This window comes from Archocentrus centrarchus, chromosome 2 (genome assembly GCF_007364275.1).
Source record: "Archocentrus centrarchus isolate MPI-CPG fArcCen1 chromosome 2, fArcCen1, whole genome shotgun sequence".
Taxonomy (NCBI): domain Eukaryota; kingdom Metazoa; phylum Chordata; class Actinopteri; order Cichliformes; family Cichlidae; genus Archocentrus; species Archocentrus centrarchus.
Genome location: NC_044347.1, coordinates 21945758 through 21973711, shown reverse-complemented (window position 1 = coordinate 21973711; position 27954 = coordinate 21945758). Strand labels below are relative to the sequence as shown.

The window sequence follows — 27954 nt, the reverse complement described above, 5'->3', positions numbered from 1 at the left end:
TGTTGATGTGGTCATCATACCGTCTGCTGCTGAACGAGCCTCCATTTGATACCCAGCACATGCACACATAGCTCGGGGAAAATAAGAGAGACTAGAAACAAAATATATGATTACAGGAGGGGCATGAATAGAAAAATAATAGGGGAAAGCGTCATACATGACACAAAAGACAAGAGCCTTGTTTCCATGGTAACAAGGAGGAGAATATTTTTTGGTGGTCGCATGTGAAACTGGCAGTTTATGTAAAAAAAAAAAAAAAAAACACATACGCTTATATAGGTGTATACGTTTGCTTGCATGAATTCCCCGAAACCGTAACCATCAAAGCAACACACACACACACACACACACACACACACACACACACACACACACACACACACACACACACACACACACACACACACAGATAGAGCCCTTATTAGCTTTAACCGAAAAAATAACCTTTACTTTCAAATATTAAGTTTTTAGTCCTAATGGTTAAACCTGTTTGACTGGGTTTTGTTTCTCTCCAGGATGACATAAATTTATTATCAATAATTCAGACCAAATCAGCTGCGTAACATTGTATTACAATCCCTATCAGTTCTCTGGCATTGGGGTATAATGTGGAGAATAGCATGCCAAAAAGATACAAAGAAAAAGGAGGATGGTTCAGTGCAGAAAAGTGGGACATCATCAGTCTGCTGAATTAGTGCAGGAGGAAAAAGGAAAACAAGGTTTGGACTGCTTAGACTGCTGTGCGCTTCCAACCTGATATCCTTCCCTTGGGAGCAATAACCAACGAGATGAGCCACTTCCACACAAAGTGCCTCGCAAGTGTTTCTCCTAACAGAAACTAATTTCTTATTTTTCAGCCCTGCAACTTTCATTTATTTGCTGTTTGAACAGATATGCCAGCCATGTTATTTTTCAACTTGCTTTATTGCATTTAGACTCAGTTATGTCACAGACTGATATTACAGCTACAATGTTAAACTTCCATTCGGTGAATCTATGAAAGGTTGATTACTGTAATGAAAAGTGAATGACATTAGGCGCATGATGGATAAGAAAAGTATAGTAATTCAGGCATACAAGAAAAATACTAGGCTATTTATTTAAAATATAAAATTATATTGTCAGAGATTTTTGACTTAAAAATTTCTTTTAGGAAAATTGTGTTTTTTTCTTTTCTTTTCTTGTCTGTCTTCTGTCTGTTCAACTTCTGCTTGTAATAATAATAAAACAGATTTTTTTTTATTTTATTAGATTTTTTCCTGCAAATAAGACTTTCTAATATCAAAGAATTTTTTTTTCTGTTTTATCTTTAAATTTGTAATGTCCAAAATTTTTCTCGTCAATTTGCAAATTTTAATTTGAGCTTTTTCCAAAGACTGTACAAAAAGCTAAATATTACTTCCTTCACCAGCATTTATTTATTTAATTACAATAACTGTAATAAAGCATCGTATATTTTTTCCGTTCTTTCTTTTCCATTTTTATAATTGATTGATTTTTTTTAACTAAAAAACACAAACAAATTCACACGTTTTAGATTTTTCTTTATTGTGAAAAATAATTACAAAAGGAGGGGGGGAAACGCTACAAGCGCCACTTCCTGTTTGGGTTGCTGTGATTGGCTGAATCTTACCGCGCAGACTCCTGGGAAAGCGCGATGTTCAAATTTGTTTCCGGTTTTCTTTTTTTTTTTTTTGGGGGGGGTAGTTTTGTCGGTACGTCAGAGACATGGAGCGACCTCATAACAGGTAGAACTATAACCTATCTCGTTATTACATCGTACAAATACTATTTTTGACAACACGTTTGCCTTTGCGTCAGGGAAACCGGTAACAGTGATGTCAGCGGTTTATTTAATCAAGGTATTTTCCGTCCTCGTCCGCACAACGAGACGCTCCCACCGTATTACATTCAGCAATCAAGCGGTTTAATGTTGTTTTGCTTTTACTGAAATGCAGGAGTTTAATACAACGGTAAACATGCCATTTTAGGAAATGCTCGCCTACACTTTTAAGTTCGGCTATCATACTGTACCTCAGGAGAGAGTGAACGAAATCAAAATTTTACGTTTTGTAGTTGTAGCTCCCGTTTTCACGGGGATCACCCTCCAAAATAAAACTAAAGAAAGGCAGTGCGCACTAAAGCTGATGTACATTTGGCTGAGTGCAGCTACTGTAATGTTGAGCTTTAAATGTCAGCCCATGGCTTCTAAAAGCATGAATGGAGGACACACAGGATCAGGACGATTGTTTTTGTTATGCTGCCACTGGCCTGTTTGGTCTTTCTATGCTTGTGGGTGCTGTTTTGAAACACCTGATCTATAAATACAACCACATCCGTCAGCAGTCATTTGAGTGTAAGTACTGTGTTGTTGATAAACTAGCTATTATGCATCTATAGTATATTTGGAAATAGTGTTTGTGAATGAAATGATTAGGTCTATCTTGAATCTATCAAATTTTGTATTTAATCACATGAAAAGTGCAGGTTTTACACAGCGGTACTTGTGTTTCTAGCTAAAATGCGAAACCAAAGATTGCTATTGTCTGCTTGATTTTTATTATTTTTCTTTTCAGTGTGGCAATGACTCCCACCGACAGTGTTGTGGCTCAGATGAGGAGCAAAAGTAAAAGCTACATGCAGTCATACCGCAGCTGCCACACTCCAGGATTAACAGCACGGAGGCTCAACTCCAGCAGAAGAACAAAGTCGCACAATATAATTGTGAGTCACTGCAAGTTTTTATTTTAAATATATTCATTTCTGGAGAATGAGATATGGAAATGCCATCCTTTGCATTCTGTTGTTTCCCTGTTAAAGGAGAAGGTGAATCCAGATGACCTGGCCTTGCTCGTGAAGACAGAGTGGCAGCTGTCATATGTTACTCCACTCTACCAGTTCAGACACACTCAGCTCAGGAGCTACTCGAGGCAACTTTCAGCATTTATTACTGCAGAAAAGCAGCAAGGTTTGGCAGTAGAGGTTGAGGGACTGCAGACCAGCTTCAGAGTCTCCTTCTCTGTGGTACGGGGGCTGGGAGAGACAGATAACGATGCTGAGACTGTCCTCATACAGGTAAGCACAGGAATTTGTAGAGGTAATGAGAAGGTTTTCGGGCACAGTATAAGCCTGCTTACCCTGTTTTCTTTCCCGTCACAGATCCATTCAAAGCCAGTGTTTGCAGGGAAGGATGAACCGCTGAAGTTGGTGTGGAGCGGCTGGCTGACCTGCATCAATGGCAATCCTGAATACCTCCACTCGCTTCCGAAGGACTTCACCTGTCTGCCACTCTTTGGCAGCCGTGGGACTGAGAATCTCACCTCTTCGGTCAAATCCTGGTTTCAACAGACCTTTGACTGCTGCTTTGGCCCACTTGAAATCAGCCAGACTTGCCTACAGTGGCTGGTGGCGTTATGGACTAACTGCCACGTAGAGTCCAGCATCCAGCATCTCAAAATGATTTGGACTATTCCGGTTGTGCCACCACTACAGATCACCTACACAGTTAACTCTCAAGATGCGTGGGACCTGTGGAACAGTGTGAAAAATCCTTCACTGGAGAGGACTGGGGAGGAGGAGGCGGCAGCAAGAAGTATTGACATTGAGGAGGTGACGAGGTTCATGCAGGGGTTGAAGAGCCACTTCTACAGACACTTCAGACTGGACCTGTCTGCAGGACGCCTGAGCCAGGTGTCAACTGCACTGGGATCAGCCAAGTTCAGCGGCAGGATCAAGGTACTTCCCTTAGAGCTCCTGATTTCTTGTGATTTTTGATGTCAAATATAAGAAAAAACTGCTAATATTTGATTCTTTGTGTTTCAGATGTCTAACAGCAGATATATCATCACAACCCTTACACTGCTGACAGAGTGTGCCCTCCTTAAAATGCCCATCTGAGCATAAAAAATGACTCTTCAGCAAGAGGAAATGCAATTTTGCAGTGCCAATTTGCAAAAACTGTTTGGAAATAACAGATATGGATTTTATTATAGTTTTTTTTTTATAAGCAAAACCAAACCAGCATAACTTCTTTCCATGAAATCACCACAGACTAGTCGCTTCTAGCATTTTATTTTTTATTTTTTTTTCCCCCTTTTCATTTCCAGATCTGGGGCTTTACAGGAGCTCAGCCCAGGCAGAATTGTGCCTGCAATTATGAAGAAATGAGGATAAAATGTTTCCAGTATACATCTTGTCCACTTTGTCTGCCAAGCATGCTTAAGTGCCACTTCATCTTGTTAATACTTGTATATAGAGTTGTGTCCACCTCTTTATATATTTTTGTCATTTATAGTTATAAATAAAGCTAAAAAAACGGGACCTATTAAGCTCTTTCCTGTGTTTTTTATTGTTGGACTCTACTAAAGTAGATTTGTGTGATTCACACAAACATTTCTTAGATGGGTCCTCAGTGCAGCCTCTGAGTTCAGACTGTATTGTCTAAAATAAGCAATTTCAGCTCCATTCCCCCTCCTGTTAAGCCAACTTGAATATGATTGGCTGCCCCTCTTAACAGAAGGATTGAACAGCAGGAGGGTGGGGCTTCAGTGGACTGAAAGTGAGTGTTAGGAGCATACAGAGACCTCACTATCTTAAACTCTGAGCATCTTTTATATGAGTGTACTTCATTATTATACATACAGTGCACATATTATTCATACAGAAAAATAAGGAAAAGCATCTCCTTTAACGAGGTTCATTTCTTATCAATTAAGTTTGTAAATTTGTGTTAATTATCTCTCAAGTTTGGCAAGTTTAACAGTACAGAGGGGTGTAGGTGTGGGATTAATGCAGTAGCGAGGTACATTGGCTACTTTCATGTCATGATGGTGCTCGATACAGAACCTGGTCTGCAGCAGGTCACGTTCAGAGTTGTGGTTTCGTCTGTGGCTCATTTTCTTTTAATGCTCTGCAGTGTAGATTCTCAGCTGAACAAATACATTTGGCACACACCACATGCTGAGCTGGACCTCACTAACACCACCGAATAAAGCCCCCTGCTACAAAGCTGCAGGAGCAGAAACTGCTTTCATGTATTCAGTCAGCGATTCAGAAAAGTCTAATATTGCTTTTAAAAGTCTATATGTGGGCTTTTGTTTTTTTTAAATCAGTCAAATGTATTTCTCTCTGATCTGCCTCCTTCAGTCACCTATGCCTAAATGGATCAGCTGCTTAGAAATCGTGCACTCTCAGTGATGCTGTTTAAGTACTAAAATAAATGTATTATAAATTTATAAGAGTTTTGCAGCATTTTTTCTTTTTCCTTTGCATTCTTTTTTATAAATTCATTGCCTGTTCTCATACCATCTGACTAAAGTAGGCAACAATCTATCAGTTTTGTGCAGAAGAATGAAATTAAATCACTCCCAATTTGATGCGAGCCTAAAGCAAAAAGAAAAAACTGGCAGCTGATAAGAACAGTCATTAGATCTGATTGGGATTTCAGATTTAATCAAAACAGCTACGACAAAGAAACAAAGAAAGCCGGACTATTTTTAAATTGTTTTAAAGAAAAAAAAAGCCCAAATGAAAAACACGTTTTTAATGTTACTATTATTTAAAACAACAGGCAACTTTACTTCAAAGGAGACAAAGTTCATACAGCTCAGATAGTTATCAAAATAATAATAAATAAAAACATAAGCATACAAAATACCAGCTGGATGCAACAAGCTCTTCAAAAAAAAAAGAAAAAAAAAAAAAACCAAACACCTAAAAATTACAGTTTATTGCACCAGTAGAAAAGGCAAAACAAAAGACAAGCAACGTGTGATAACTGGACTCCTGTATAGATGATTAACTTGATGAAACACGATTCAGCAGCGTCGCTGTTTGTTAATGCCACACAGACACTATTAAATGCACAATGACAATAGTGAGGGCGTAGGAGTCGAAATTGCAGCTCTGTTATGCTCTGTAATGACTGGACTAGTGTCTCTTTGGGGTGTGCTGCTTGTGTTGGCGGTAATTAGGGCACAGCACATGCTCGACCTGCCATTAAAGGGCATTGTGGAGCTGGGGATTATGGGAACAAAGGGTTTTTAATACTTCACAGATTCAACTTACTCATGACATGTTCTTTATCAGTAAGGACTCCTGTTCAGAGTGGGAAAATGACCTTTACCTTTCCCCCCAGTCTGTGTGATCAACTTATAACTGGATTTGCCTGCATGCTTTGAATGGCATGTGAACCTGACAAACTTCACAGCTATAATAAAAAAAATAAAAACTCCAGGCACTAGACTGGGGGTTGGTGTTAACTTCCCACTCTGCTGCCTTCCATGCTGTTTATATAATAATTACTTGTGTGTGTGTGTGTATTTACAGCTCTGAAAGCGGGGTTTGGCTATATATTTACAAAGGTGCCCACACATGCCACCTTGCTTCTGAGATCCAAATCCACCTGGCAAACACTTGGGACAATCTCATTTCCAGAAGCAAACCAAAAAAACCAAAAACAAACTAATAACCAGCAACTTCATGGCAGCGTGACGTATTCAGCAGGTCCCACAGAAAGGTCGTTCACAGTACAATCCAAGTGCCCCCGATTCTCTATGGACCACCACCTCACACACATCCTCCAAAAAGCACTCAAATGATAATAAGCTAGGATTGGTTTAGAACAGCTGGTTTAGTGTTCAACATAATCCCGTAATCACTTCGCTCAATACACACACGGGGCTGAGAGGTAAGCAATGGAAAGTGACGTATGTAGCGATTCACAGTAAATGGAGATCGTAGTGTGTGCAGCAGCCTTAGGAGGCCAATCCCAAAAAGAAGCCGCCGACGAACCCGCTGGACAGGACGATGTTCCTCTTTATAAAATCAGTGGCCTGCAGAGGAGAAGAGGGAAAAGATGGCAAATGAGTTGATTGGAGATCTAAACTAAAACAGGATTAGGAAAAAAAAACACACAAAACAAAATTCCCCACACCTCCAAACATCTGCTTTGGTTTCCCATCCACTGCCTCTCTCGAACCTGCAGTGTCGCAGCTACTGATTGTAGTATCCCTATCAGTACACTAGAGGGCACTGCTGGCTTGTTGATAGAGGGGAAAAAAAAAACCTCCCCCACCCCAAACAACACCTCCAACAAGCACATGCATGGTGTGTTTTTTTCTTTTCTCCTAGTGAAATAAAATATAAATTAAATGAAAATTGCATTTAGCTTCAGCAACATTACATAACAAAACTGAGAAAAAGCAAGACAAAGAAAAAAAGCAAGCTTTGTCGCAGGTACCTTTACCTCCTCAATGAATGTGTTTATTTCTGGGGCTGCTTTGTTTGCCTTCTTCTTCAGGTGCTTCTTTGCTTTGTTCACATCTTTCTCCACCTTCTTCCAGTCCACCTGCACGTAGCCACTGTGATTGGCAATCTGCAGAAAAGAAAAATCAAAAGTAATGAACAATTCTTCATATTTGTCTCAGCTCCACCTTTCTGGAATAGGCCTCTGACACAATATACCGCAAGCAAAACAAATTATTTTCCAAAGATTATTTTCTGTGTTCAGCCTGATAATCAAGTCATCTGGCTGTCTTGGCTTTAATCTACTTGCAAAATGAAGAATGCTTTTAAGCGACAAAATAATGCCACTGACAGAACTGAAGCACCCTCTAAGTGTCCAGATGGCCTGTGTCCATTTAGCGCCAGCTGACACACAATGCTCGCCTTTCTGCAGTGGAGAGGGGGACCAGCTGAGCGTCATGTTGTGCAGCTGGCATCTTCAGTTGTCAGTGAACTTATGTGAATCTTACAAAGCATTTACTTCTTTATGACTCTGATGTAGAGTTGGTAAATATTTAACTGCTGAGGCTACACGGTCACAGTGTTAGGGTGCTTTTACCTGTAGAAGGAGGAACCCGCCGCCAATAGCAGTAGCTGCTATTTTCCCAACTCTCTGGAAGACATAACCTGCACACCTGTAAGTGTTAAGAGAAAGGGTGGGTCATAACAATTTCCACTTATAAATATTTGGACTTGGCCTGATTCCAGTTGGAAAAAGCCATTACTTATCTCACACTAAGTCTTTGAAGGTCATCTATTCTCTGGAAAAAATATTTAGGCACCCTTCCACCCTCCTTTAAATCAAGTTTGTTCTGACTGGCTGCCCCCCATAAACAGAAAAGTGGATGGGGCTTCTGTGCTAACAGATGGCCATTATTATTAGCAATGTCTACTCTAACTGACATCATAGAGAACCAAGAGTTCTGCATGATGGCTCCAAACAAACTGCTGGAGGCTGAAGCCTGAGCTTTTGGCTCATGGGGACTGCTTGTACAACGACCTCATTATTTGAATCTTGGTCATATTTAACCCCGATTCTTCTTCTCTTGGTTGCTCCTTTTAGGGCCACAGCGGATCATCTGCCTCCGTCTCACCCTGTCCCTAGTATCCTTCTCTGTCAGACCAACACTCTGCATGTTCTCCTTCACTACATCCATGAATCTTCTGGGTGGTCTTCCTCTTTTCCTCCAGCTCCAATCTCTCTTGCAGCCTCCCTGTCTTTGGCTACCAGCACCAGTAGTGGTCGTTGTTAACCCGGGCCTTGAATGAGCCGGTAAATCTCATTACTGATGACCCGCAATATCTGATTTGGCAAAGAGTTTAAGCCGGATGCACTTCCTCACACAACCCTCCCCATTTCTTCGAGATTTGGGACCAGCCCTTGGAGTACACTGGCTCGTGGCTCCCGTTGCTGAGGTCAGTCATCCTCAATAATAAAAAGTAACACTGATGGCCAAGATATGGGAGAACAAAAGCCAAAAATCGCACCACCTACTGGGGAAAAATACTCCCGTCACACTGTATTAAACCTGTTCGTTGTCACATGGAAAACAAAGATTTTTGTAGGTAAGAGTTTGGTAAGTGTAGGCCACATGGTTCTTGAGTTACTGAGTGGACACAGTTTTTCTATTTTTGGTAACAGTGACCTTAGTCTTGACCCGAGTGACCCCATAAACAATCCCAACCTTGCTTTGGTCATAAGCTTTCTACCCATGAAGTTTGGTAAGTGTAGGCCGAATGCTTCTCACGTTTTTGAGCAGACGCTTCAATTGACGTGCCTGCCTGCCCGCTGTCGGTGTTCAAATAATACATCCCGATTGTTGACAGATGTATAAATATCACAGACTGACAACACAGGGACCCACAACTCTTGAGAGCCTGAAAAAAGAAGGCAACTGGACATCTTTAGGATTGTGAAGACAGTTCATCCGAGAGGTTTCTTCAGTTCTAAAAACAAATGGTGGAGAGTCCCAGCTAGTTAACCCCTAGTGCAAGCTGTCCCCTTTGGAGGTGGTATGGGCAATTTAGCACCAGCAGTTAACCTAACCCCACTAATTGCATGTCTTCAGACTGTTAGAGTAGCCAGATAAACCCACCCAAACACAGGGTGAACATGCAACAGAAACACACCAGCCAGATGGATGTGACCCCAGGACCTTCTTGCTGTGAGGCAACAGAGCTAACCACCATGCTGCCCTAATGTACATATGACTAAAAATAAAGACAAAGTGTATGAAGCCATCACAGTGTATGCACTCAATCACTTTATTGTTTTGGAACTTGAAGTCCTACAAGTAGTGTGTTTTGCTATTAATAGTTTCTAATGTATATTTTATACAACATTTATATCATTCAACTTGGCCCCAAGTTCTTTTGCCAAAGCAGCCCGATATTTTGTACTGTATTAAAGATCGATTTGCTTCACATATTTCCCAGTGAGAAAACAGCCCAAATCCTTACCATCCAGTCACTCCTCCCATCATGAGCTGAGTAGCCACGGAGTACTTCTCAGCAATGGGGCCGGAGTTGTTCCCAAACACCCTGCTCCACCACTGGTGCCTCCGGGCATACTCAGTCAGGTCCACGACCTCATAAACCTCATCTTCACTCTCTGGGTCGTCCTGGCCTGCTACGAAATTGAAGTGAAATAGAAAGTTAAAGGGGTATAATGTACATATACTACACCTCGCTTCAACTCCTTTGAACACGCTTGCATTCAGAACGTATTTCTAATAGCTCAGTAACTGTTTGCACCCTATATGTGGTTGTTTTAACCCAGAGCTTAACCTCCAAGCCTTCCTAACTGCAAAATCAGCTCAGTTATCACATATAGCGAGGGTTGTTTATTCTATGTAAATGAGTTAGGAAGCTAATATTAGCTAGCTAGCGTCAAATGGCTTCCAGCCTAGTATCGTGGAGGCAAAGGCTCTCCTATCAGAGTCGCATATATGCATATGAGTCACAATAAAGCCGCTGCGCAATTTCAGTTACCGCTTGTGGAGAAAAATAATTAAATCTGAATGTTCATTATGATCACAGAGCGGTCATTTCTAACAAACAAACACTAACCTTCCCTCTGATCCGCCGTCGCCATTTTGGAGAAACTAGTTATGTCATCAGGATGTTGACAATACTAAGCCACGCCCACATTATGATGCCGTGCCACGTCAGTCGAAGCGCTATCATTTCGCTCGATCAGGCTCAAGCAGTTCAACAACTTTATTGATAAAATGCAGCAACTCTTAATTCGGAGTTGGGAGCTGTCACAGAAACAGGGTGGAGGGGGATTTTGAAAAGCTTGAAAAGAGCGCTGCTTAAATAACCTATGAGAGGAAACTGACACCCATGTGTCAACATGTATTACTGAATACCAGGTGATATTTTAGCGCGTTCGTCAGGGGAGTAGCGCTGCGGTTAATGCACGTGAGAGCCACGTTAAGAGGGTGATTCTTAAAAATACATATTATCAGGATATATTTTTTTTAAAAACAGCGGTTTGCAGGGAAAATGTGAATATTTAGGATAAAAGAATAGCGTAGCAGGGATTGTCATATGGTGGTATAGGCGCGCTCCTATTGGCTGGAGAGGGGGGGAGAGGGCGTTGCTAGAGCGGCGCGTGGGTTCGCTTGGGTGACACAATTATAACAACTTTATCTTCGCGGCCGAAACGCGTTTTATTGTCATATACTCACATCTGGGATATTGTACTCAGTTATTTGCATTCAAATAGCTGCACAGTATCACTTTGTGATGAAAAATGTGACGCTTGAGGAGCTACCCGGAGAGCGCTTCTTCTGTCCCCCCCCGAACGGATTTACTATATCGAATCGCATCTTTTCGTCCTGGAAAAAAGTTTTTGATCGCTTTGTTTCCTTCAGTTTTCCTTCTTTGATTTTTTTGGCGGAGCGATCCGTTCGTCCCCCGCGTCGCGATTTTTTTCCATGCAATCGTGCGGTGTGTCTCTCGCCGCTGCTGCCTGCGCTGCTGCTCGGAGTCTCGGCTCGGCTTCTTCTGGTGGTGATGAGGGAAAGAAAATGGCGGCGGGAAAAGCGAGTGAAACAGAGGAGGACTTTCCGACACTGACAGCCGAGGAGAGGGACAGTTTGGTCGGGATCGACAGGTCGGAACAGTAGCCCCGTGCACTCACACGAACGCACACTTTGAAAATTAATTGTTTTATTTCCTCGCATGTCGATATTGTCCCCCCGAGCCGCTCTGCAAAGTGATACTGAGCTGCTTGTGTTGTCTTCTGCTTGCAGCTCGCTGTTTGGATTTCAGAAGCTTCATGAAGATGGCGCCAGAACGAAGGCCCTACTGATGAAGGTAGCAAATCTAACTGGATGTATTTTGCAGCCAAGCGGCACCCGGGTTTACAGGACTCTTTTGAATCTATCAATAGTGGTGCGTGGCGATGAATTTGCTTTCAAGCAGCGAGACAGTCTGAGTGGCCCTCCCGCTACGGAGACCGAGGCCAAGCTAGCCGCAGCCCCTCTCTTAGCAAGCCAGCTAACCCGCTAGTTAGCTACGCTCATCCGATAAACGGGCGACCCTGCACCTGCGGCTAACGCCGTTTCGCTGGCCGGCCTGTATATCCAGCTGGATACGGGCCCCCTTCATTTGCCTGTTAAAGTTACCATGTGTTAACTTTTTTTTTTTTTTTTTCGGAAACCGCCCTTCCCCTTTAGCTTGGATAGCTATTCCATACAGCCGTGTGTGTACTTGCAATCGTACCACCACCAAGACAACGTCGTCACGGTTTTGTGTGGCACATAGTGGAAAGTGGTAATGCACTATAATGAGGAAAGTTTAATGTCACATAGAAATGGTGTAATTGCAGCTGTTAGGATGCCCCGCCTAACCTCAAACACGGTTATTCACATACTGCTAAACGTCGATGGAAGTAACGGGAAGGTTGTAGGTTTCTTCAGGGTGCACCATTGACGTTATTTGGGGAGGTTAGCTGGTGCCCGTAGCATTTGCATTGGTTTTGTCTTTGACACACTCTGGGGTGTTTTGTGGCATTGCATTGCGCCATTTAACACACTTTCGGGGCCTGTTGTGCTCATTTTTTTTGCGTGTTTGGCGTCCGCGTGAACGAGTTGACAAACGTTACAAGTAACGTTAATGGCTGGCTGCCTGTCCAAGATGGCGGGACATGGCGGAGTGACACTGGTAGCTATATAACCGATTTTGGTGTGACTATTTCTCCGAATCGTTTATGTGCTCCTAAAGCGTGGCTCGGCTTTTCCCTCGGGTCTCGGCTCTGTAAGATGTGTCCCTCTCGCTGACCTAGGTGGTGTCACGGTCCTTTGTTTACAGTTTCCATCGCCTCCTGCCTCGGCTCTGCATGTGCTCTCGGAAGCTGCGTGTTAAACGGGCACGGTCCACCTGTACCCAACATGCCGCTTGGCTAACAAAGAGCAAAGCCGTCTCTCTTCGAAATGCATCATAAACTGTGGATGCTGTGGAGAAGATGGTGCTGTTGACAGCTCGTGGTTTTTTGGGGGGTGGGGGAGATCCACGAATCTGCTCGCTAGGTGGTGCGGGATGGCTGGGAAGTATTCCTCTCTGGCGTTAGCTGCACTGAAGCAGCAGAAAGCGAGGGTGCTCCGTGCTTGCAGGCTGATTGCAGTTGATGTATAATGCTTGAATCAAAGTGCATTTGCTTTGAATTGGTGAACATGCTCATTTTGTCAGCTTTGAGTCTGTGTAGTCCTGTGTGCTGTGGGATAGCTTTGATTTCTGGGGTTACACAGGTGATTTTTGTGCCTTATTATTTGAAGACAGTGTGCACACAGCTCCCATAGACAGTTTGCCAGTCCAGGTAACTTAAAGCTTCTGGTATCTTCACCGCTGTCTGCCAACAGTAGACGTGATTCGGTAACATTTTATATAAGCTGGAAGGGACTCTGGATGCAGGCACTGCATGTGTATCTATTAACCCCACCCATGTGGACGTGAGATTTGACAGCACTGTTTGTGATATAAGTCAGTTTACAGCTATAATGCACAGAACGGTCATCGGAGCAAATTATCTATGTTTTTACCACATCAACAGTTAGAAAAAATGTACACTGAATACTGTTAATGTCCATGCAGAAAATAAATACAAGTTTCAGGGCTTATCAAAAAAGAAAACAAGGGCTTGCATCAAATATGCAGAGGTTATTAAGAGAGGAAATGTACGGAGGACACAAGGATCAGTGTTTGTGTCAAAAACTGGTAGCACACACTTTTGTGGGCTTTGTTAAATTCCTGTGTAAAGATATGCAGTGGAAACATTGGATTTTTGCTGCATTTTGAATTCTAATAATTCTGATTCTCTCAGCTCACAAAAAAATTCAAATGAACACCTATTCAGCGGGCTTACGAGCCATTTGCCTCAATGAGGTTCTCTGATTTTGTCACTTTTTACACTGAAAACTGCGAATGCTGGGATGTGTTTCACAACTCAGGTTCCACTCACTGGTTATTAGTTTTGAGCAATAGCCCTGTCTGCCACTTTGTAATGGTCTTGTCGCGGCACTGTTGCTAGGTCTGCTCGCAGATAGGAGTGGGTTTAACGTTGCTGACAGAACTAGGTCACTGTATCGCAACCAGTTACTGCACGGGAGTGACGCGAGTTTAGACCAACTAGGTGGAGGAGAAACTTTCAACTTTGGGGGTCTGCGTATTTCTGTTTTCTAAGTGTGCCAGTGTGAGCAACATGCTTATAGCAATGGGGGTCTCTGAGTGGGCTGACTGATGCCTTTTTGGGTGGAGTCTGTGTGCTCTTCCCGTGCTGCCTCCAGCTCAGGCTGGCTACATTTAAAGACATGCATGCTAGATATTTGGAGGGTTTTTCTTTTGCATCTAAGGCACTGGCTGTGCTGTGGATCTGAAATAGTTAAGGTCATTTAAAGAGGGCAGCTCATTCCCACAGGGATTAATTTAATTAATACTAGTTGCAGACATTTAACATACTGTTTGACTCATTAGCGTGTGCGCTAGATAGAAAGCAACCGCCAGTCGTGTTACACTTGGAATTTGAACCGCACACCTTTGCTATTAAGTATTTGTTGGCCAGTCGTTACATTGTTATACTTGAACTAAAATATTGGCATTCACTTTGCTGTACCGTGGAAGCTCATTATTGCCTTACACTAAGGTTCAAATCACTTGGTGCCTGCAGTGACTAAAAGGATCATGCATTATCACTCAGTGAGTCCAGCCCCCTCATTCAAAGCCATGTAATGAGTGATGATCTGTTGTAGCTCTTCTGCGTGAGTTAAAATGCTTGTGTCCCAACAAACTAGTAGTCTTATGATGAATAATGCCCAAAGTGGGCCTGGCATGCACGTTCCAGCTCCATAGTTTTGTTTTTGGACTATTAATTCAATTCATTTCATTTCAATTTTATTTATATAACAGTTGCTTTAAGGCTCTTTATATTGTAAGGTAAAGACCCTACAATAATTACAGAGAAAACCGTTCATCCATCCATCCTCTTCCGTTTATCCTGTTCAGGTTTGCAGGGGGGCTGGAGCCTATCCCAGCTGTAGTGCAAGAGGCAGGGTACACCCCATACAGGTCACCAGCCTGTCGCAGGGCTAACACAGGGAGACAGGCAACCATTCACACTCCCATACAGAGAAAACCCAACAGTCAAAACGACCTCCTATGAGGACAAAAGACAGGCTGTGGAAGAGAGCCAGAGATTAATAATAACCAATGATTAAATGCAGCGTGGCATATAAATGCATGAAAAAGAAACACTCAGTGCATCGTGGGAACCACCCAGCAGCCTAGGCCTATTGCAGCATAACTAAGGGGTGGTTCAGGGTCACCTGATCCAGCCCTAACTATAAGCTTGATCAAAAAGGAAAGTTTTAAGCCTAATCTTAAAAATAGAGAGTCCAAACTGGGAGCTGGTTCCACAGAAGAGGGGCCTGAAAGCTGAAGGCTCTGCCTCCCATTCTACTCTTAAGTATCCGAGGAACCACAAATAAGCCAGCAGTCTGAGAGCAAAGTGCTCTGTTGGGGTGATACAGTACTATGAGGTTGTTATAAGATGGGGCCTGATTATTCAAGACCTTGTATGCGAGAAGAAGGATTTTAAATTCAATTCTGGATTTAACAGGAAGCCAGTGTGAGAGAAATATGTGCTCGCTTTCTAGTCCTGTTGCTACTCTTCGCTGCAGCACATCAGCAGCAGCAAGATTAGGACAGAAATGTCAAAAATTGAGCATTTAGAGCCGTCTGAAGCCTGAGCTTTACAATCACTTTCACAAAGGCCGGCCTCATTATTTGAAACAGAATGTAAATGACAGAAAATAAATCTCTTGTATTGCAAAAACCTTTTTTGTCTTTTTTCCCTAGTAAGTTAAATATGCTACAAATAAAGGTACATCACAAGAATGGAAGAATTATATAAAAATGTTAACAATATTAACCTAATAGAAATGTTTTGACCAACTGCAGTTCAGTTCAGTAGTTGGCAAGGTTGCCTGCAATGATCTCATACACCCCCACATGAATGAGGTACTGTAAATACCATGGTATTAACAGTATGGCAGTATCTGACAATGGAGAAGTGGTTAACTTGTGGCTATCTATTCAGGGTGGAGCCGCACTCCACGGGCCTGAACATTTTCAGATTCATGCTGTGGTAGGTTATCTGGGTATTTGACTGAGTTCTCACATTATAGTAGGAAGTGGACTAGCTGAAAATAGAAGTTTGATTTGGATACTCTTTTAAGAAATTGTACGTGACACAATGATGGTATTTCTTTCAAGCTGGCGTAGAAAGTGGCTAAATCAATCCGAGATGGCAGAGGCGTTGGGGGTGAAGTTCAAGACGACCCCTGTGCTTTTGTTTCAACTAATTTATATGTCAAATAATCACAGATTTCTTTTTTTTTTTTTTCAACAATCAGATAATACAGAACATCCATATGACTAACAAACCTCAGGAATTGCACCGCGCATGTGCACACGACTCATTCACGAGTACAGGTACAGACCTCATGTTCCCTGGGCAGTATTGGGGACTGACCAAAAAAAAAAAAAAAGTTGCTGTACATCTTGTTAGGCACTAAATGGAGAATGAAAAGTTTTTCATTTTGCACTACTGAGCTGAACTGTTGTTTTGGCAAAGCTGAGGTATACTTTTCCATACAGGGATTGAAAATGATGCCTGCTAAGTGCTAAATTTGGGTAGTTTTCAGCTGGCACCAAAAGGCGCTCGACCACAAATGATTGTACCGTTTATGTGCGTGCTGCTTCTTTCCTGTCCTGTTTGTCACTGTTAACACAAACACATGATCACCACACACACACACTCCTCGAATAGCCACATTTACCTGTAACTTTGACTTGAGGGGGTAGTGGTTTAGCTCACTGGTGTGAGCAGTCGACCCATATGCCATAAGAGTACTGCAGAGGCCTGAGTTCAAATCTGGTTCTTCATCCTGGTCTTTCCTCCATGTTTCCAGTCAGCTCTCCACTGTCCTGTCAAATAAAGGCTAAAGGCCCAAAAGATATATTTAAAAAATAAATAAATAAATAAAAATTTGATCTTTAAGTACATTAAAATGCTTTCAGTACAATTTTGAGGCTTCTCTGGTGTTTTCATGATAAAATTGACTGTCGATTAATATTAAACTCATCCATGCTTTTTCTGACATTAAGTCATTCTATTTTAAAATTTGTTTGTCCTTACAATCTGAGTATTGCATGGAAATGTACTTTATATGTGCAAAGGGACTTGATTGTACTCAAATGTTGAAACAGCAGGTAGCACCGCATGTTTGATTTGGCAGATTTTTACGCCAGATGCCACTCCTGACACAACCTCCAAGGGATTTGCCCCCCCCCCAGATTGAACCGAGGTTTTTTCACTCATTAGGCTAATGTGTATACCACTACACTATGACTTTCCCAAAGCCAAAGTGTGTCCATGACATTCGTCTGTAGTACAAGCCACTTGAGTTGCACAGTCAGGTTTGAGCTTTCCTCCATACTTTCATATCACAGACTGGATGGGCTGGAGTTGCATGAAAACAGGCGATGGTATGTATATGAACACATAGTGGGGGAAGTATTAACAGAATAAAAAAATAATTACTAAAAAAAAAAAAATCTACATGAACAAGATTATGTTAGGGGTTTTAAATGTCTGTTTTAATTAATTTTCAATGAATTGCCCAACCCTAATATCTAGTACTGTACAAAATTCTTGAGCTACCCCACATTTTATTTTGGGGGCATTCCACAGTATTTTGCATGGCACAAAGAGGACAATTTAAATATTGCTATTGCTGTATCATTTGCAGTAATAAAGGTTAATAGTCTGACTATTTAGAAGGGACAACAGCCCCAACACCTATATGTACATGGAGTTTCAGGACAGTGTATCGAATATACTAGAATTTATTCAGGTTTTGCTTCCAAGGAGCCAGGCTAAAATGTTTGCAATAGCTAACACTATATAAAAGCTTCAGCTTTCTACCTAGTGTTATACCTCATGGTTAGACCATTGTAACATTTCAGTCTGTGTCCTGTCAACAAAATATGTTAACATTTGAAATAAACAGTCCCCCACCATTCCAGTGATTTAAAGCCAATTTTTAATAAAGGTGTTTGTGTTTAAGTATATAGTATAATCATTTTGTTTAGTGATCGAGAACCATGCAGCTCAACCGGTATTGGTACCAACTCCTAAATTTCTTGAAAAATGAAACCTAAATTCCCCAGTACGTCCCCAGTAGCACTTATTAAGACACATGCTGGTCGGTCCTTGGTGTCAACAGATGACCAAAGGTAAAGCGTCTATATTTAGAATATACTTTATTTGTCCCATATTCCCAAATTCTTCTATTACATAATTTAAAACAAGAATAGTTATTTTTCATAATGACAATAATGATAGCAGTACTAGTATATATAAAAAGGTGAGGTTGTGCTATATGACTCAACCAGACCATTGTTCAGATAATGCTTTAAAGTGGAGAGTTATCAGGTCTTTTGTTGTAGTGTTAATGTTGCAGTGACAGCGAGTGTTTTTAGTCTCTTTATAGTCAGTCTCTCTGAGTTCATCAGCCCTAAAAGTGCTTGAATAGCTGAGTCTAACCTGCAGAAGATTGCAATGACTCCTGCAACATGTTGTGCTGCCAGGGAGGGGATAAATTCATGATGAAAAGCAGAAAATCAACTGTCACAGATGATAACTTCAAAAAGTCTGAAGAGGCTGATGCATTCCCTCCACACAGCGTCTGAGCCCTCCAGAAAACTAGGGAACACCCTGAATATTCATTCAAAATTAACGAATGAGAGAAATAAATCCAGGAAACTCAAAACTGCCATCATTCAACATAATGTTCCTATTACCTTTATTGCTCATAGGGCCATGTCACACTCTTTCCCATCTCTGTAGGAGAGAACTGCAGCCAATCATGTCTGAACCACTGAACTCTGAAATTCATATTGATCTTTGCGGTGAGGGGTTAATACGCTGCAGCTCCGGAGCAAAATCCCTCATAGTGTAAATGTCGCAGACTTCCTGTTGACAGTCTGGTCCCTAGTACAGGGATCATGATCATCAGATGTATGCTGTTAACAACAATTCAAAACCCTGTTTACTGATATCTTTCTGATCAAAATGCCAATGGGACTTCAGTTGTTGTGTAGAAAAACGATTCAGTTGAGCATTACTGCAACTGCACCTCCTGCCATTCATGCTCTAAAGAGTCAACCATCTTTAAAAGTCTTGCCATCAATGGTACCAAATTGGATGCAACTGACCATGCCACAAAGTGTGATTAGATGTTGCTTCCTTAACTTTATCATTTATCTAAGTTTATACATTTAAGTTTGATCCCACAGCACTTCTGGTCATACAGAATGACATGTCTTTATTTACAAACCAGCCTCAGCTTAAATGTTGACAGAACATTTTCTGATACAGAAGTTCAGTTGAAATGAACAGTGTTTACTTGTATCAGTTACTTTTAACAGTTTTAACAGTGGAAGAAAATGAATATTCACATATGCAGATTTCCATTTGTTGTGCAGATATTTGATATTCAGTTTTGGGGATGTGGAGCCGTCCATCATCTGACACTTAGCTGGGGAGCTGGAGCCTATCCCAGCTTTCACAGGATACACCCTGGGTAGGTTACCAGGCTATCGCAGGGCTAACACATAGAGACAGACAATTTTATATTCTATATTTTGTTAGGAAAATGGGTGCAGCTATTTATTGGAGCATATGCAAACAGACATGGAAATACAGTATACGAGGCAAAAATAGAGTTTGTACAATTCTAATGAGCTTGAAAGTCAATATTTGGTGTGACCGCCGTTATTCTTCAGCACAGTCTGAACTCTCTGAGGCAGCTTTCTTCTCATTTCTTTAAGTAGTCTTCAGGTACAGTTTTCCAGGCTTCTTGAAGGACATTCAAAGCTCTTCTTTGGATGTTGGCTGTGTTTTGTACTCTGCTAAGATGATCCCACACTGCTTCAATAATGATGAAGTCCAGGCGCTGGGGAGGGCAATATATGACTGATAGGAAAAAAAAAAAAACATACACTGGATCACAATCCAGGTATACTTTGACTGCATTGGCAGTGTGTTTGGGATTGTTGTCATGCTGAAAAATGGAACTATTGCCAATCAGACCCTTTCCAGGTGGTATTGCATTTTCTGTGTTCATAATTCCATCATTTTTGACAAGATCTCCAACACCACTGGCTGAAATGCAGCCCCAAAGCATGACTGAGCCTCCACCATGTTTTACGGATGGCTGTAGACACTCACTGTACCTCTCTCTCCTGACCTTCTCTGTACATATTGACAACGGTTTAAACCAAAAAAAATTGTATTAGTCATTCCATCAGACCTGCTGCCACTGATTTTCAGTCTGCTCAAATAATGTGGCATACCTCAGCCTTTTCTCCCTGTTCCCCTTTCTTAAGAACGGCTCCCTTCCACTGAGACCATTTCTGTTGAGGCTTCAGTGAACGGTAGATGGATCAGTGGAAGGGACAGATTCACCTCTCAGGTCCTGAAAAGAAACTTTGAAAGACCTTTAGAAAGCCCACTGAAAAAGACAGTTTTGGTCTTGACTGGCCAGAGACTGGAATTGTCAGATTTTCCTACTCTGACTGGTGACCGTCAGCCTCCCAGAGGTGCTTAATGAAATTGGAAGTTTTTTGATCTGAAGAGCACAATAGCTTTTTTTAAAAATTTCTCTGTATTGCCTTTTGCAAATTGCTCATCACCAGACTCTTAATGCCTTTCTTGTTAGTGAGTTGTGGTGAAGCTATCAGAACAGCTGTTCTGGGTGTATGCTGCCCCTGTCAGTTCTGGAAGAACTGTAGCTTCAGTACAGATGCTGCCTGCATTTCCTACAGTACTGAAAAAGTATTAAAAAGTAGTGACAGATTTTCAGATTTTTTTGTTTTAAATGGGATTGTAAATGACCTCTCCTCATCAGTAATTTATCTTCAACGCTCCTCTAGGTTTTAAGTATGATTTATAAAACCTAAAAATAACACTAAGAAGAAAACATTTGTATCCTTAAAAGTTCACTGCAAAAGTTATAAGACAAATATACTTTAGTATTATTGCAGCACATCTGTCCTCAGCCATTGTGCCGCTCTCCAGGGTTTGCTCTGTTTTTCTTTGCCTAATGATGTTTGCTGCTGCATTTGCTCGTTTGGTCTTTCCCTCATGATGATAACCATGCAAAATAAATGCTTATGATTACATAACTGCTTCTTGGAAATGGCAGCACTATCCAACAGGCAAAAATTCTTTTTTTGTGTGTGTGTGTGTTTGGTAGTTATTTTTCTGTTTAACAGATATGGTTGACCTTGCCTGCACATAAAGACAGAGAGAAAACATTACCGTCTTCTGCATATGCTTGCAAGGGCTTTCTTAGTATCTCTTACTTGCGCAGCTGCCTCTCCTCAGCTTGGAGTGGTAGAACAGGACTCGGCGTTGAGCACCAGCTGTGCCATCTTTGATTCGATCTCAGCGTGGCACCAAAGAGACTAGGTGCCAGGCTAGGTCACGCTCGTGTTTGTTTGCCATGGTGCAGCAGCGGAAATGGATATGTGCTTGATTTTGTTTTACAGCTAGGATCGTCTTCATGGGAAGAGTTAAATGGATGGATAACCGGAGAGCAAACAACAGGAAATAGCCTGTTTCTGACCCAGCAGACGTGCACAACTTGTTATAATTGCTAGAGCAGGGCCCACTGTGGAGGTGGACGTCATAGTTACCCCCCCGCCCCGTAATTTATTAATTTATAATTTAGAGAACTATTGCAGTGCACATGTAGAGAGTGTAACCTGATTTGCTGTCTTTACAGCTTCCCAGAATGCCTCACATACATACGCTGAGTTGTGAAAACTAACAGATGCATAAACACAACCTTATGGTTGGAATTAGGGTTTGGAAAACCCTCTTGTACCTTCTGCATACCAGGTAATATTGGTTGCAGTAACAAACAGGCCAACCAAATTGTCACTTGTCAGACAACCACAGTGTTCAGTAGCCTTTCAAGATGCAGCTGCATGTAAAACACCCCTGCATTTTCACAGATGTGGACTTTCCCAAACCTGATGGTGACTGTCAGCTAATAAGTGTTGCATTTTTTTAAGAGTTCACTTTCAGTCGACAGTGTTAAAGCAATTAGTGGTGCAGCTGCTTTTCTGATTTGCTTTCCATTTGCTACTAGCGTATTAATAATCCTATCACAACAGGAAGCAATACAATGTATTGCAATATAAATGTTCCACCTCTAAAGGATTCCCTCATCACTTATGTGGGTCTGTTAATAAACACAGCGCATACAGGGCTGGGCAATATTTGGGGGGATCTTATGATAATTATTTCCGTATCAGTGGACATTGATCTATATCACAATATAAATCACTGTTCTGTCAGTTTAAAGGTTCCTTTTTTACTCCAGTTTATTTTCTGTTAGAAGTTAAACATGATAAATTTAATGTAGGACATTATACAACTGTATTTTAAATAAATAAAATAGCTATAGATATTAAACCAAAATCTTAATTCTGATCAGTCAAAAGCATTACAGAAGAACCCCAAAAAAATGGAAAACTAGATTCTTTGGTCACTTATAAATAAATAAATAATAATGCAATATAAAATCTCAGAAAACTGTAGAGTATCATTTCTTTTGTATAGCTTCAAATTCAAACTGTTTGGAAAGCAGCCCCACAAATAAGGAGCCAGAAACAAAAGCTTTCTGTGTGTGTCCTCGCTCAGTACAAATCGAAGAAACTTTCAAATGCAAACCAAGGAGAACGTAAACAAAGCCAGCACATTCACTCAGTTGCGGTCCGTTTGTTCTACAGGGCAAAAGCTAAATAAATAAATTGACAAAGGCAGTCTCAGCGAGGCTCGTATATGGATCAGATGTGCGACTTGGCCACAAATCCGATGTGTTAGTGATGTGTGACGCAGCTGTTCAGCTGTCTGTCTACACTCTGTGTCTGAGTGAAATGTTTATTGCCAGGGAGTTAGTAACAAGGGTCAGTTGCTTTAGTCAGCTGACATTATGTCTTTTCAAATAAAGTAAGCTGTTGTCTTTGTCGCTGTGTGATTCAGGAGAAAGTGTCTGGGAATATAAAGCCTTGAGTTGCACACTATGCAAGGATGGCTCTGCTTGAGATGGTAAAAAAAGATTCGTAGTGGAAACAAGCTTTCGACACAGTTTGCAGTGCACACCACTCTGCTTAAATAGCCAAAATAACTCCACACGACCAGATTCCTCATCCAGCCTTCTTTTCAACAGCGTCCTCGTCTTTCGAGCCTTGGGCTGCGTCTGTTGGTGTGTCCTGTTTGGTCGTACTGTCGCTCAAGTTTCTAACATCTGTTGTCATTTTGTCTTTTATCTCGCTCACACTTTTAAAGTACTGGAGTGTAGAGCTGCAGTACCCCAAACATGAGCGCCAGCCTAACCCGACGTGGATCTAACTGTGGTCCAACTACATGATTAGATCAGGTGTGGCGCTGTTCTCATTGGCCTTTCCGATTGTCCATCAAAACGTGGATGGAATGAGTTCTGTTGGCCATCAAGGAAAACGAAATTCATGAGTTATTTTTATCGTTTTGTCACCCAGCCCTGTGAAATAATTCTAAGAGCTAATGCTCACTGAAGTAGCTCCTAACTTAATTTTACTTTTGTGTTTAAGACTGATATTCCTCAGCTGTTCTGCATTTTTAAATAGGTTTAAAAAGCGGTAGGACGTTATCACGTCAAGCTACAAATTTCTTCACAGGATCGATGAAGCGAGTGTAGCTTATCTCAATCTGCTTCAGCAGCAGTCACGATGCTGTTTCTCATCTGTGCTGAGGCTCGGTGAATGCGCTGGGACTGGCATGAGTGTGGTTGTGTCTATCCAGCTCAGAGCCAGCTGCTCCTGTATTCCCACAGGCCAGCGAGATCTCTAGCAGATATATCGCAAAGCTCTTTTCTGCAGCCAGCTCAAATCCTAACCTGATATTTATCTGCAGAAGCGATTTTTGGAGGCTGACGTCAGCCTGGCTGTGACTTTGTAAAGTTTTGTGTGATGTCCTCCTCCTCTTACACACACACACACATACACACACACTTCACTGCACTTCTTTTCTTTACAGATGTGGATGTTTGAATACACTCTCCATATGCATATGTGACACACAGAATTGAGCCAGTGTTATTTTTGTGTCGTCTCCAGGCTGTTCGCTGCTACGATTCGCTCATCCTTAAGGCCGAGGGCAAAGTGGACCCTGAGCTATTCTGCCAGCTAGGCCACTTCAACCTCCTCTTGGAGGATTATCCGAAAGGTGAGTCATCTCTCCTCTTCACCTGCACTCGAGTGGATTGCACGCTGTTCTGTTCCTCCACTATTTTGGTCTCATAAATGTTTTCTAATTCAGCTGTTATCCCTTTGAGTACGCTCCATATTTTTATAGACTGTAGTTATTGTTGCTCTAAGAATGAGCAGCTGCCACTCCAGCTGCTCTTTCCTCCGCTCTGATTGGTTAAATCTCCGCTTGCATCTCCTTTTACGTTACAGCATTATCAGCATACCAGAGGTACTACAGTTTACAGTCAGACTACTGGAAGGTAAGATACGCATGCCTACATATTTACTTTCTAATATGGTTAGTGATATTCTCACCTTCTTTCAGTCTCAAACACACACACACAAACACACACACACAATCTCACGTTTTCCCACACATACACAGGAAGCAGTTTATCGTCTCTGCTGGGTTAGATTGTGTAAGATGCGGTTTCAGGTTTCATGTCAGTCATTTTCAGCTTGTTTCCTGTAACGTTGACACTTGTTGGTGAACCCAAATTCTAGTTTTTTAAAAAAAATATTATATAGCTGCGATATTATGTAACAGTAGCGTTAGCATTAGCCACCAGAATTTCTTTATCTGCCACTGTGTGTGATTTATTCTTTCCATTTTAGTGGCACATTGGCAGATATTTAGATTGTTCATTACCTTTTGAGTTGCTTTAATTTAGTAGGTTTATAAGCCATGGTTAAAAACACTGAATCTTATAAGTCTGTTTGATAACCTGTAAATAATTTCACATTTTTCTGTCATTACACCCAGAATGCCGCCTTTCTGTATGGCCTCGGAATGGTCTACTTCCACTATAATGCCTTTCAGTGGTAAGTTCCAACCTTTTTTTTTTTTTTCTTTCCTTTTGCTGAAATAATTTGTGGGTATATGTCATAAATGAATCTTTCTATGAATCTAATCACTATGAATCTTTTCTGTGGCAATACTGTATTAAAGTGACAATAAGAGCAGGGCTTCCACCAGGAAAGTTAAGACCCGGTGGCTGTGGCAGGACGGTGGTTAAGGGGTAAACTGGCACAAGCTAATGCTGTGCTGCATTTACCTCAGAAGTCAGGTGTCAGAGCTGAGAGTGACATCTAGGGTTGCAGCGGTAACCGGTTTCACGGTATACCATGGTATTAAAATGCACGGTTATCATACCGTGGGTGTTTGCTTATTACCGGTAATAAGGGAAAAAGGTAAGCCAGCTGAGAATCTCGCACACGCAGCTCCGCTTCGTTTCGGCTGCCCCTTGGTCAGTGGCGCCGCTCTCAGGCACACAGCGGTGAAAATGGCGACAGATTTAACCTGTCTCCATCCTCCTAAAAAAATGCTAAACTAAAATCAGCAGTGTGGGACTACTTCGGATACCCACCAAACGTACGTGAGAATGGTTATCCCTTTTGCAAACAGTGTGGAATAAAAGTGGCCGCAAGAGGAGGGAATACTTCAAACTTGTTCTCATATCTACTACAACACCATCCCTCCGTGCAGATTAAAGTAGGTATCTCGTTAATACCTGTCTCTCTAACAAAAAAGTGTTAACTATAAACCTCCGTCTATGTTGCCTCGTGCTCGTTTCACACGCTAACCACCAGCAAAAGTGCTGAGTCATCCGAACTATGGACACGCCGGTCCCCGTGGCCATGAAGCGCGCGCTGTGCTGGATGCGCATGTCTGTGTTAAGGGCCTTTTAAAAGACGGCATATTTACGTGCATTTATTTTAAAACTTTGGTGTGTCTATTTTTCATCCCTGAATATCAGGCTCGGCATGAAAGCCTTAAGAGTGAAATCATGTCAGAAATAATCCCCTCTGTCTGCAGTATCTGGTTATTACCCACTAACTTAGCAGCACAACGCGTGTTATAAAGCAGTCAACAGTAGTTGATCAGACACTGACCCAGGCTCAGTTTCTCAGATATTAAATGTGTTTTTATGGTGATACATAATTTTACTGAACATTTTAAATGCAGGATGTTTAATTCTAAGAGTATATATAAAGTGTGTGTGTGTGTGTGTGTGTGTATACACCATTTTAATTGTATTCAGTATTATTATTATTATTATTATAAAAATGATTATAAAAATCTGATCTCAGGAAAACTCCTGCACTTTTTCTCACATTTGTTTACAAAGAAAAAGAATTTTTTTCTTTCTAAAGAGACTCAGAAGCTGAAGAGATTCATTTTTATTTATTGATTAATATTGATTTGGCTTTTTCCTCATTCTAATATTGCAGTTTTTGCAAATAAAAACAGGAGGTGTGTAGCTTTTTTCTTTTTTCTTTTCTTTTTTCTTTTTTTAAAAAAGGAGACATTTTAAACAAAACTCATTAAAAATGGTTCCAAGTACAATAAAATAATTTGTTAAACAAAAAACAGTGTAACTTATAATAATATATGTGAAATACGGTGATACCGCGATATTTTCTGAGACGATTATCATACCGTGAAAATCTCATACCGTTGCAACCCTAGTGACATCACTCCCAAGATAACTGTGGTTCCAGTATTAGTTGGAAAATCAAGGAAAAAAGGCTTTGTCTTGCTCCATAGCAAGGCGGATTTTTGTGTGTGTTTAAACAGCTGCAGCAAGTTCACAGAGAGAGACTGCTCAGTGCTCCGTGCATGGCTTATTTAGCAAGTCACAAATACACAGCAGTGGCAGTGCAGATTAGAAGTTTTACAGTCTTACTGCTGTTTATGTGCGCTGCTGCCATCTTGAATTGTGAAGTCAGGGTTGGTGGGGCTTCTCTGACTTTCCAAGTTGGAAATCCTGACTTCCGAGTCGGACGTTTTCAACTGGAACGCCTCTTCGAATCGGACTTCCAACCACCCACGTTAAATGTAATGAAGCATATTGTTGCATTCAGTTCATGTAGCATTAACTGCTAACGGTGCCATGGCACATAATGACAGACCCATGGGGTTGTGTGTGCACACAGGAGCACAAAGAGAATGGAGACGGAAGGAGATACCAGAGGGGTTTATTTGGTTTATTTGGATACCAGCCAAACAGGAAAAACACCACTGTGTCCTAACTTTTGCGCCCCCCCCCCCCCCTCTTTTTCACCTCAATATAGTTGTTAAGCTGATTTTTCTGTGCATAAAAACTGTTTATAGGAATAGGAGGCTAATAAAATACAGTAGCTAGTGGTTGTAGTGTTTCTAAAAAGAAAAAAATGGGATATTTTGAGGTAGGAAGGTTTTGTTACTCCGGGTGGGCACTACTTGGGGCCTCAAAATTATATCATGATATTTCGAGGAAAGATGTGACAATGATGCTTATGATGATATAAAATATTTTTTTTCCGATTGCAGTTTGCAGCGATCAGCATTTATTAGTAGCAGCAGAATGAAGAGCGATTTCCATTCGTCTTTTCTAGTGAGCTACTGTCACTGATGACAGACTGCCTCATTCAGAGACTGAATCTATTACCACAAAAGCAGCAGCATTACAGTGCAATAGTAGTGACACAGCCTAAATCAAATATAAGCACAAAAGTAGCATAGGTAGTGCTTCCTTGGAATTTTTTTTATTTTTTGCATTTTTGCAGTATTATCATAGAGGGTGGGATTTTGGCACAGCCCTCTTGCTGAAATCAAGCTAGTAGAAATGATGCCAACTGAATTTTTAAAAATATTTTTAAAGCCTCTTACTTCTAGGAGTGCCGTTATAAGTAAATGCCTGTCTGCAGTTAGCTTGTTTTAGTGTCCCGCTTTGTCGTCTTTGCGTCCTCTGAGAGCTGAGCTTTTTCTTTTGTTGTTCCACAGTTTATCTGATTGTTCCAGTGTCCACCATTGCAGCTAATGGG

At 41.4% G+C, this 27954-nt stretch overlaps 3 protein-coding genes across 6 annotated transcripts in view; 2 read left to right on the top strand and 1 right to left on the bottom strand.

The window, feature by feature from the left end:
* The first annotated feature begins 1627 nt into the window (after positions 1-1627).
* Positions 1628-5183, top strand: cenpl (centromere protein L). Of its 3 annotated transcripts, none has more exons than XM_030750653.1 (5): positions 1628-1748; positions 2577-2724; positions 2821-3075; positions 3160-3735; positions 3823-5183. In XM_030750653.1, the coding sequence occupies exons 1-5, from the start codon at positions 1729-1731 to the stop codon at positions 3895-3897; spliced, it is 1074 nt and encodes a 357-aa protein (XP_030606513.1). In that variant the 5' UTR covers positions 1628-1728; the 3' UTR covers positions 3898-5183. The 3 variants fall into 3 exon arrangements, with proteins under 3 accessions (XP_030606513.1, XP_030606527.1, XP_030606520.1); XM_030750667.1 differs by lacking the exon at positions 1628-1748 and adding an exon at positions 1755-1862; XM_030750660.1 differs by lacking the exon at positions 1628-1748 and adding an exon at positions 1912-2356.
* A 344-nt stretch (positions 5184-5527) lies between these two features.
* LOC115794959 (FUN14 domain-containing protein 1) lies at positions 5528-10510 on the bottom strand. 2 transcript variants are annotated; one of them, XM_030750681.1, is made up of 5 exons: positions 10354-10510; positions 9745-9913; positions 7844-7919; positions 7241-7375; positions 5528-6833 (listed from the first exon to the last, which is right to left on the bottom strand). In XM_030750681.1, the coding sequence occupies exons 1-5, from the start codon at positions 10376-10378 to the stop codon at positions 6756-6758; spliced, it is 483 nt and encodes a 160-aa protein (XP_030606541.1). In that variant the 5' UTR covers positions 10379-10510; the 3' UTR covers positions 5528-6755. The 2 variants fall into 2 exon arrangements, with proteins under 2 accessions (XP_030606541.1, XP_030606548.1); XM_030750688.1 differs by having other exon boundaries at positions 7247-7375.
* Positions 10511-10865: 355 nt separating this feature from the next.
* Positions 10866-27954, top strand: part of LOC115794930 (histone demethylase UTY-like) — a 37637-nt gene continuing 20548 nt past the window's right edge. Inside the window, 5 exon segments of the mRNA XM_030750643.1 lie at positions 10866-11404; positions 11544-11607; positions 24016-24124; positions 24358-24407; positions 24911-24969. Coding sequence (XP_030606503.1) covers positions 11226-11404; positions 11544-11607; positions 24016-24124; positions 24358-24407; positions 24911-24969 — 461 coding nt within the window. The 5' untranslated portion in view covers positions 10866-11225.